Source organism: Dysidea avara, chromosome 8 (assembly GCF_963678975.1).
Source record: "Dysidea avara chromosome 8, odDysAvar1.4, whole genome shotgun sequence".
In the NCBI taxonomy this organism is placed as follows: domain Eukaryota; kingdom Metazoa; phylum Porifera; class Demospongiae; order Dictyoceratida; family Dysideidae; genus Dysidea; species Dysidea avara.
The window spans coordinates 18,715,932-18,727,444 of NC_089279.1; the positions used below are offsets into that span (position 1 = coordinate 18,715,932).

The 11,513-nt window shown below is 36.2% G+C and overlaps 1 protein-coding gene across 2 annotated transcripts; it reads left to right on the forward strand.

Annotated features, from left to right (window-relative positions):
* The first annotated feature begins 1,376 nt into the window (after positions 1-1,376).
* LOC136264185 (NFX1-type zinc finger-containing protein 1-like) lies at positions 1,377-11,289 on the forward strand. Of its 2 annotated transcripts, none has more exons than XM_066058894.1 (2): positions 1,377-1,505; positions 5,931-11,289. In XM_066058894.1, the coding sequence occupies exon 2, from the start codon at positions 5,934-5,936 to the stop codon at positions 11,073-11,075; it is 5,142 nt and encodes a 1,713-aa protein (XP_065914966.1). In that variant the 5' UTR covers positions 1,377-1,505; positions 5,931-5,933; the 3' UTR covers positions 11,076-11,289. The 2 variants fall into 2 exon arrangements, with proteins under 2 accessions (XP_065914966.1, XP_065914967.1); XM_066058895.1 differs by having other exon boundaries at positions 1,386-1,471.
* Positions 11,290-11,513: the final 224 nt, after the last annotated feature.

Genomic DNA, 11,513 nt, shown 5'->3' on the forward strand with positions numbered 1-11,513 from the left:
TCCGAATTTACTTAGCAAACTACAAACTTAGCAAACTTCATAAACTTTAATAGCAACACACCAACTACAAAAGCAACTTAAGCATACAGATGCTCCTGTTTTTGTGGGGTTTCACACCAGATAGAGCTTTGACAGTTGCTCCTGGCTTTGAGGGGTTTCGCACGGGATTTCCCCTGAATGCTTGGTCTTCAGGTTTCTTTGTTTATAGGGCTTCAGCTGCCAGTCGCTCCTGGTTTTGTAGGGTTTCATTTAATAGTTATTCCTTTGCTTTACCCCTGGCTTTATATGGCTTCACGATTAATCTCAATTTCGTGAAGCTTTGCTCCTACATGCCTGCTGAACTGCTGTTTCTTTCTCCCACTATTTTTGGTGATTTCAGAACTTATCACTCTACACCAACCTGTACTTTAAAATCAAATTTTGCAGCTCTCGTTCGATTTTGTGAAATCTTTTGAAATCCATGAAATCTTGAGAAATTTGTTCAAGATTTTGAAATCCGTACCCCTTTTTCGTGAGTTGGTGACCCCTCGCTTTACACTACCAGAAAAGTATGCTACGAAATGCCTATGACTTTGCCATGAAACATTAAATTGCCCCCATGAATGTACATGCGGAAAAACATTTCATGGGGTACCACAGATTGTTTCATAGTTGGTCATGCATGAAATGTCTATATACATCAGAATTTCATGGCACTGTAGAAATTCCATGGGTGCATGTAGAACCCATGAAAAGTTACTAGCTATTCATGGGAAAAACCATAAGAAATTTCATAAGGGGGGCATCTCCAAACTGATTTTGGTAGCTACGCTATCTTCAGACCTCCCCCCCCCCTTAGCGTCACACTATGAAAATAATGCATTGGCAATAGAAGCACAAAACGTTATATTCTTCACCTGAAAACATAGTCTACAAACAGTATTGCTGCTTAATCATGTCACTTTCTCCGTTCCTACTCAGTGAGCTGTTTACACTATAACTGCTTTAATTAAAATTTATAACGTCACGGACTGAACCCCCCTAACGTCATCATGACGTTAAGCGTACCAAAATCAGTTTGGAGATGCCCCCTAAGTACGTATTTCATGGCTATTTAGCCTTAGGTAGCGGTAAGCACCTCATACAGGCTTTACTCACTGTGTAAACCTTCCAGTGCCTGTGGCGTGCCATAAATAATGCCTACCATACATAACAGTGCCCAACTGGTAGACTTGATAAAAGCCAATTGTAAGCTGTAAAATAGGGTGCGTCCTTGGGTGAAATTAACGATGTCGTGCATGCGAAGTGACTGCTATCACGTGCTCAGTTGTGGGGTGTGGCTGCACATGTGCAAAAAAAAACCCATTTCATGACTCAGCATAATTTATAGCTAACAATACAAATCAGGTTTTTGCGTGTGGTCAGCGTCTCAACGCTGCATGGTGACACTCAAAGGGATTGAGAGATAGTGCCAGGTCGCCTCCGCCGTACAGTTAGTTGAAGATCAGCTTATTAATTCGGTTTGGGTGAGTGTGTATAGACCGGTATAGACTATACTGTGATGTAATATATGAGGTAGGGTACTACGTGTACCCTGATTCAGAACTACTGTATGCATAATAGATAATTCCGGAGAATGCGGCAAATAGAAGCAGGTTTTTTCTCTAAGGATACGTCACTTCGCTTTTAAAAATCCGCCATAGGATAGTGGAGTTTTAGTTACAATGGTAGAATTTCTCCTTCCATTGAAAAAAGTCCAAGAATGAATAAATGCTTATAGACTTTCACTCTGATATTTAGCTCAAAGAATTTCGTTCAGGCTCCTAGGCTATGGGTAAACACCTCAGTCGAACAGGCTCTGCCTTCTCAAGTGCCTAACTGGTAAAATAGATAATAACAACGACTCATGATCAGCTTTGCAAAAACATTAACTATATAGTGTTGATATAAAGCCCTTAATAATTAGTATTACCCTTGTATATAGTTAGCTATTCCTGTATTTTGTCATTATCATAACATTCACTATCTACCATGGATCACGGTGGAACTTTTCTTATAAGACCCTTTCGAGAAAGGTCACCTTTTGTAGAAGCTGGGCAAGTGAATAGCTGGTTGCATGCATTTAGCATTGCATATGTAGATTGCAAAACAGCTAGCTAGCATGCACATGGTTTGAGTACATACATTCTGTACTGGTACAATTTGCATGCAAAAAGAATTGTATTGAAACAGATTAGTTATACGTATACTAGACTGAATGTTGCAAATTCACTGACTTAGTATAAAAATATGCATGGATGTTGACCTCGGTGTAACTACAGACTGTAGCATGTTATAATTGACACACAAATGTTATTGTAATAAGAAACTAACAGCATATGCCTTTCCCCAGAAATGATCCATTTGCTTGATCAAAAACTTGTACAGCAGCAAATTGATTGTCACAATGTGCCAAGTCACCAATGGGAGGTTCAGAGAAAAGTTTAAATTTACAGAATTCTGGAATCACTATACTAACTATCTATATTCACATGTGATAAGTTGGGTACAGGGCAGAGCCAGCAGAGACCTTAATTATCAAATGAGGGCCAACATTTGACCAAATGGGGCAAGCAATTAATTTTAAGTCAATAATCACAATAAAGCACTTAAGAGTGCTTTTAAGTTTTGATCATGAAGCATTTGTGCTTCTGCTTAAGCCGTTTTGATAAACTGCTTCTGCTAATGTTTTTCCAGTACATTATTTTGTGGCTACTTAAAGTCTAGTTGAAATACTGGTAGAATAGTGCATTTATTTATTTATTTAAAGGACAAGAAAAGAAAAATAATATTAATTAAGTTAATAGGCCATTGGTCTCTGGTTATGTCCATACCCGATTTCTGTCCAAACATATATAATTTGTTCTTCAAGCAATTGAGTTATGTGCTTACCCCTTACTGAACAGATTGCAATATATAATATATACTTCATGCATCAGTGCACTATATATAATAGTGGTAGCAAAACTACATGGGCCATGCACAACTCACTGTGAGCTTATAATACTAGCTAGTCTGGGATTTCATTGGACATGATGATGGTTAGACTTCCCATGTTATATCACTTGGATGTACAAGGTGCATCCTCAATTGTAATTAGAAATTTAATTAAAATAAAATTTTCAATGTATGTATATAAGCAGCCTTGCTAGAGGTATACAGCATAATATTATTGTGTTACAAAATTATAATGTAAAACTGATTCTTTTGCAGTGGAAATGCAAAAACCTGAATATCATACAGTACAAGATAGTACTGTATAGTAGGTGCACAAAGGTTTGGGCATGGCCAATGAAAAAACATCACCCAATTGCAAAAACCAGCCTCACTTTTCCCTGATGATGATGAAGCAGTATTGGTTAAGTTAAACTAAGCCCAAACAAGCCTTCAGATTGACCCAAAACACTTTCAACAAGTTTCATGAAATTTTAGATTGAATGGAATTTTCTAGTGACTGACTGACTGAGTAACTGACTGACTGACTGTCAGACAAGCATAACTCGATAATGTCTAAGGATACGGCTTGATTTTTTTCCAGCACTGTTTGACATCACTTCAGCCAGACATGTGCCTTTTCACATACCACAGTACATGCAATGCATTCTTCATGGACTTACCAGTGTCTTCTTTTGTGTCCCATTTATCTTTGCTGACTGCAAAAAGGTGTCAATTTGGCACTAGCACTTGATGGCTTCCCTTCATTATTTTTCATTGTGGCTACTTTGATTGCAGAGGTGCTTTTCAAACAGTTCTTGATTCGTAATGTTGTGTAACAGGTTGAACATAGCTGACAACAAAATGTACTGGATACTTCACTTTTCAGATGATAATTGATAGCTAGGGCACCAGCAGTGCCATTTCTTTCTTTTGATGTGGGTTCACCAGTCATAATAATTTTATTTTACAAGAAACGTTAACAAACAAGTAGCTACACTAAAAATTTTTGGAATTTCAAATAGAGTGGGGATCATAGTACATCGATAAAAAGTACTGGAGTAGTCAAGATATTAAAAACACAGCAAAACAATAAGAAGTGTTATACCCCTACTGTACATTTCCATTATGGTATCTTGAGCAAAGTATAGGGATATAACACTTCTTATTGTTTTATTGTGATTTAATAAAATTAACATTAATGTTATTGTGTTTATTTCAGTATAGAAGTCATATACTGCTAGTGCAACCCAAAAGTGTCTTCAGTGCACCCAAAATGCTTCCAATAGGTCGCTATTTTTCTCTAATGGAATTTGCTACTGACTGACTAACTGACTTACTAGAGGATGCAACCCAAAATACTATGGGCTTGAGTTTCTCACCAACTTCAGTCTGACAAGTGCATTTTGAGATACCGTTGTATATACAATGCACAAATCACAGACTTATACCTTTGTCCTCTTTGTCCTCTTTGTGTCTTATTTTATCAGTAACAGAACAAGGTGTCAATTCTTGGTAGTTTATAATGGCTTCCTGTACCAATTATATACATTTATAATCCCTATTTTTGTAGTGGTTATTGATTGCTGAGGCATGTCTTGCAGTGTTCTTCTATCGTAACAGGCTGAACATTGCAAAGAGTAATGGCCATCTCACTTTTCAGTAATTGATATTTGGGGCACATATTTAGGCATAAAATTTTGTGAATCAGCTTTTGCTGAAGCATGACTGGGTTCACCAGTCATAAACATGTTATATAAACGCAAACAAATAGGTACAAGGAAAATTAGGAATTATAGTAGGTGGTTGCCTACACTTACAGATGTACTAGTGGACACATGATATTGCACTCATGGCCTTTTGTTTTGGCTGAAAAATACAAGCATGTGCTCCACTTTTATACATGTTACTGATGTTAGATACGTAGATATTCAATGCCATATAACTGTTTTTTTTTTATCGTAAGGACTTTAATCTCAAGTTTACAGCACTTTGCAATCAAATTTGACCACATAGAGTTTTGTAAGGTTTTTAGTACATGTAAAACTTACTTGTGAAACTTGTACAGCTTGCTAACATCTCAATCTGTTGCTCGTTCTCCTACACAACAAGTGTAGGCTTCACTGAACATCACTGAGTGGTGCAAAACAACTGCTCTGTGCCCCTGTTTCCTGGCAAACTTCAGGTGCCTGCATAAATTCGTCTTGGATACAAGAAATCGTGTCTAATTTCATTGCTTTCCATCTAGTATACAAACACTTATTACAACAAATAATGAATTTTTACAAGCCGTTTTATGTTGCGAATTTGTCACCTGGTGACATTAATTGTCGCATAGTTTCATTTCTTTGTCCATGAGAAAAACCCATTATACAGTAGTCGAGATCATGGAGGATTACATATTTTTGCCCAAACATGTCACCATTCACAGCAGCTTGGCGGTATTGGTTAGATGCAACCAAACCCAAAAATACCTTCAGAGCAACCCCAAGCCCTTTAAAGATCCTATTCAAATAAATTTTCTACTAACACACTACGTGACTGACTGACTAATACATTGCCTTCATAACTCAACTATACATGGTTAACGCTATGGACTTGATTTCTTCACTGTTGAACATTGTTTTGGCTCGAGACTTGCTTTTTTGCCAAGTGCAGCAGCTACAATGTATGCATCATGGACTTACTTTTCTCATCCTTTGTGTCCCAATTCTTCTCCACTACCATGGTGCAGCTGGCTGTCACGAGAATTGTGCGTAATTTTTGTAGTGACTGAATTTAGGCATGTCCCTTACACTTGTAGTATATGTAGTACGCAAAAGTTCTTATCTCAGACTTTTAATAGCTGCAGACTGCATATAGTTGCATGTATATATGTACTCCATACAAATTGCAAACACATAGTTATAATATTATTATAATTACGTACTCTACACTGTATGTGTGTATGCGTATATAAACTGATACTGTCACTTTAGATCATGGATTACAGTAGCAGAGGAAACAGCAGAAACAGAAGCAGGTTTCCACATGAATACAATTACTATCAAGCTGACTATCATGATGGATACTCTAAAAGAAGAAGTCCTTACTATAGAGGAAACTCATTCATGGATTGCAGCCAAGTAAATGCTTCACATTTTAGAGAAAGAAGCCCTCACAGAAATGTATGGGGGGAAGCAAGAAGGCAAATTCATCATAGAGGGAAGACAACACAATATAGACCTGATCATGGCAGAGTTGAGGATAGAAGTACTGCTAAAACTAAAAATATTAACCCTCTTGAATATCTAGCAACAAAATCAGGCACAGAAATTGTGACCATTATTTCTGATGACCAAAAGGTATTCTTTGATAGCCTTAAAAATAATGATGTGCTAAAAAGTAGTGATAAGTTGAAGACACTCATTCAAATAATCTACAATCTCACAAATGCAAGCATGGAATCTGAACACCTTAATACTTTACTGTGTCAAATCACATTGGAAAAGTATGAAAAGTTTTATTCACATCTTAGAGAGTTTATCAAGAAGTTACCAAGCAGGCAATTAGTTGATGAAAACGTTCTCATATTAAAGCAAGTCACACATGTTTTCCAAAAGTTGATAAGCACTATACCAAAACAGTGTGAAATGCTTCCACTTGATGATCTTCAAGAAGTTACGAAGCTGTTGCAGCAGCAGGAAAAAGGCTCTAGATATGATGAATATGCAGTTTGTGCTAAAAGTCTAGTAGAGCTGTTCAAAGAATCTGAGGCTATGGAGGTTGATGGGGATCTTTACGATTATCAAACTATTCCTGTTTTACCTGAAGCACATGAAATTAACAGACACACAAAACCAAAATTACAGGCAAACATCATTGATGGGAGCTACAAAGACTGGGATCATTATCTACATGTTCAGTTTTCACTTTTAAGGGAGGATTATATATCACCATTACGACAAGGTATATGTGACTATAATAGAGGAATGAAGGAAAAAAGTAAGGAGAATATTTCAGTGTACAAGAGTGTTCGCATCTTAGAACCTATTTTCTTGCATTCGGGGGTAGGATTTTGCATTCGATTTGATGTTGCTGAGAGTCACTTGAGACATGTGCAATGGGAACACTCTACCAGGCTTATTTATGGCTCTCTTCTCTGTTTGTCTCGCAGTGAATTTGCTTCAGTGCTTTTTGCCACTGTGATTGACAGAGATCCAGAATCATTAAGAGATGGCATTTTAAAAGTGCAGTTTGAGAATAGTAAAATTTTGCAAGTTTTACAAATTAATCCCCGGCATGAGTTTACAATGGTAGAATCTACTGCTTACTTTGAAGCTTATCGACACGTTTTAAATCGTTTAAAGAACATCATAAAAGACCCACCCTCTTATAATGCATACATAATAGACTGTGATCCACAACTATCTATTCCTCTTCCATTGTATTTGAGAACACAAATTGAACAAAGTATTACTTTTGATCTTACTGGGTTAGAGGATATAAATTCTAAATCCAAATCTGATAAGCTAATGTCAGTTAATATACTTGATTTAAATGCTTGGCCACATTATAATGATATTGGTTTGGACAAATTACAACTTGCCGCAATACAGATGGCACTAACACAAGAGCTTTCACTTATTCAAGGTCCACCAGGTACAGGGAAGACTTACATTGGTATTCGAATTGTGGACATTTTGCTTAAAAATAAAGCTCTCATACAAAATGCACCAATTTTAGTTGTGTGCTACACTAATCATGCTCTAGATCAGTTTTTAGAAGGTATACTGAAGTTTACTAGAGATGGAGACAATCCAATTCGTATGGTGCGAATTGGAGGTCGATGCTCAAGTAAAGATATTGAGCCTTACACTTTGACTGAACAGTTGCAACAACACAAAAAAGCAAAGCATTATTCTTTGTTACGTAAAAATGTAAGAAATGCAATACAATTGATGGATCAACAGCATGAGTCTATCAAGAAGAACGTTCCAAACTTTAATTTACATATTCAAGTTAAAATTTTGGAACTTAGTGACTTGTCAACTGTAATTAATTATGATCATTCTAAACAGTTGCAGAAATTTTGCCCTTCTGATAACAAGAATAATGAAATAAAGTATTGGCTGTTTTCTGCTACACACAAAAGGAAACCTGAAAAAAAAGAAAGGTATGACAAAGTGCATGCCCCAAAACCTGAGGAAGCTACAATTGCTGATGTAGACACTGAGGCTAGTTTGTTAGAAAATAACCGCATGACTGGAGAACTAATTGAACTGGAACTATTAGCAGGTAAAGATGAACAGACTGCCATGGATTGGGATAGTAATGATAGCAAATACAACAGCCACCACAGTTACGAAAAGGCACAGATAAAGGAAGGATTAAAGCACAAACCTATGACTGAAGGAGAGGTCCATGATGTTAAAAGCATTACAAAATTGTCTTATCAGCAAAGGTGGTCATTGTATCAATATTGGACAAGCCGGTATATGCAAAAATGCAAACAAAGGGTAGCAGACTATGTAGAGGCCTATTCACATGCTTGTGAGAAATATCATGAAGCACAAAACATACTAAATTGTGCTGTGTTAGGTGGTGCACATATAGTCGGTATGACTACTACAGGTGCAGCCAAGTATCACAACATTTTACAGAAAATAAAACCAAAGATAATCATTATTGAAGAGGCAGCAGAAGTCTTGGAATCTCATATAGTGACTACATTATCTTCCAGTACACAACAGCTGATTATGATTGGAGATCATCAGCAACTTCGTCCTAAACCTAGTGACTATCATTTAGCTACTAATCATAATCTTGAAGTGTCATTGTTTGAACGATTGGTGAAGAATGGATTACAATTTGTTACACTTGAAGTTCAGCATAGGATGAGACCAGAGATAGCTGAATTGATTTGTCCACACATTTACACAACATTGAGAAATGCACCTAGAGTATGTGATTATCGAGATGTGATAGGAACAAAACATAATGTTTACTTTATTAGCCACACAAATCCTGAAGATGACTATAGAGATGATTCACTGAGCCATTCTAATAACTTTGAAGCTGAGTTTTGCATTAAACTGTGCAAGTATTTTCTGAAGTGTGGTTATCGTCGCAATCAAATCACCATCTTGACCATGTACAGTGGACAGTTGTTAAAGATGAAAAAACTGATGCCAAGGGGCATTTTTGAAGGAATCAAAGTTACATCAGTAGACAACTTTCAAGGTGAAGAAAATGACATAATTATACTTTCTCTTGTTCGTAGCAATGATAAGAAAACAGTTGGGTTTTTAAAGGAGTCTAACAGAGTTTGTGTAGCCCTTTCTAGAGCCAAAATGGGTTTGTTTGTGATTGGTAACTTCTCTCTCATTAAGGAAGCTGGAGGTAAAGTTTGGAAGGCTATAATAGGTGATATGGAGGAAAAAGAATTAGTTGGAACAGGATTGCCTCTTTATTGCTCTACTCATAATATTACAACCATCATTACTTCAATAGATGATTTCGTTAAAGTTCCAGAGGGTGGTTGCAACAAAATATGTGGCATTGAGCTACCCTGTGGCCACTTTTGTCCACGAGTATGTCATCGAATTATGGACCATTCCACATATAAATGTAAAGAGAAGTGTCACAAAGTCCTCAGTTGTTCTCACTTATGTCAGAGTGACTGTTATGAATGTACACATGGCTGTAGGCCATGCCCAGAATTGGTTAAAAGAAAACTTCCATGTGGTCATACTTGTGAAGTGGAATGTCATGCCCAACTTGATTCATGTAGGTGTCATGAACATGTAGAAAGAACACTTCCATGTGGCCATATCAATATATTGGAGTGTTGGATCCAACTTGACTTGTACAAGTGCCGTGAACATGTTGAAAGAACACTTTTGTGTGGCCATATTGGTGTTGTGGAATGCTGTGTTGAACTTGACAAGTACAGATGTCATGAGTATGTTGAAAGAACACTTCCATGTGGCCACATTATTGTAACAGAATGTTATGTCAAACTTGATTTAATCAAGTGTCATAAACCTTGTACCAAAATTCTTTCTTGTCGTCACAAATGTAAAAAAGAATGTCACATGGAATGTACAAGAGAATGTCAAGAACCTGTTACTAAAATGTTGCTGTGTGGACATTTTACTTACAATCTACTGTGTAGTAGGCCAATATCTGAGATTAAGTGTAAGGTGAAATGTATGGAAAGACTGTCTTGTGGCCATCCATGTTCTGGTAACTGTCACTCTTGTTACATTGGAAGGCTGCACAGACCATGTGGCCGTTTCCAACCTTGTGATCACATCTATAATTTTATTTGCTTTAATCATGGTATGCATGAATACCCCGTACCAGTCTATATTATAAATGCAGTGTTTCTTGTGAGATCCTCTGTGCGTGACAAAAATTGGCATGATTGCATTGAGAAATATGTTGACATGATTGAGAAGAAAATCGTTAAACATAATAAAGGTTCTAGGCCTAAGTTGAGTTTAACTCCTCACCAAATAAATGCAATTTATTTTCAAGCTAAGAATTTGCCAATGGTTTTCAAACTCCTTGATTTTACATATGAAGTGTACAAAATATTTGAATTTGCCAATGTAGAAGTTCACACAAAAACAATTAAAAACTACATCATTAATTTATGTGATTTTATAATAAACATTCAGTACTTGACTGAACAAGCCAAAATAGATAGTAAATCTGAATTTAATCGTTTATTCATGTTAATTCAACTTTGCCAGTTATGTGATATTATGTCTATTACTTGCGTTGTCACAAAAGATGATTATAAATCAATTTCAGATATTGCCTTTCAGCTGCTTAATGCAGGTACTTGTTCAAGCAACAAAGTTACGGATGAATGTGTAGCTGATATATTTTGCAAGTTCAAAGATTTTGAGAAGAAGTATGAAATTGGTGATATTACAAAACAAGAAAAGTTGTTAGATATCAAGATGACTGACCTTTGTAAATTCCACCGGTACAAATGTTCTAATGGCCATTATTTCTGCATCAATGAACACGAGAGTGATACTCAGACAGTGAAATGTCATGAATGTATTGATTTAGAAATAAGATTCACAGTAACAAGTATAAATCAGCATGTTTCTGCAATAGATGACTGACTGATTTTATAACTATGGCTATAATATTTTTTGTTATGTATAGTTATGCATATTGAGGTGTTAGATTATTGTATGGGGCCTGTACACATGTTCTCTATTTTTACGGTGATCATGACTACCTTCCATGTGCAAACAATAACAATAATTTTGATTGTTAAAATGATGATGTCATGCATACCAAGGTAGTATACATTAATTAACCAGAATTTGACATTAAAATTAATGACGAATATTCATATTTATTCAAAAATACGAGGCTTGACTTAAAGTGGCAGCAAAGGATAGATGCAATAATGATAATGTTAAACAGCAGCAATTAAATAGAGTATAAAAACAAAGAAAATCATTTAAAAGTGAAAAGATGGTGAAATAAATCTGCATACATATGCTTATAACAATGACCACACAATAATGGTAGCTATTTTTCATGTGGTAGCT

Bases quoted from the DNA above. Each gene is read 5' to 3' on its own strand.
- LOC136264185 (XM_066058894.1), top strand. From the start codon at position 5,934: ATGGATTACAGTAGCAGAGGAAACAGCAGAAACAGAAGCAGGTTTCCA.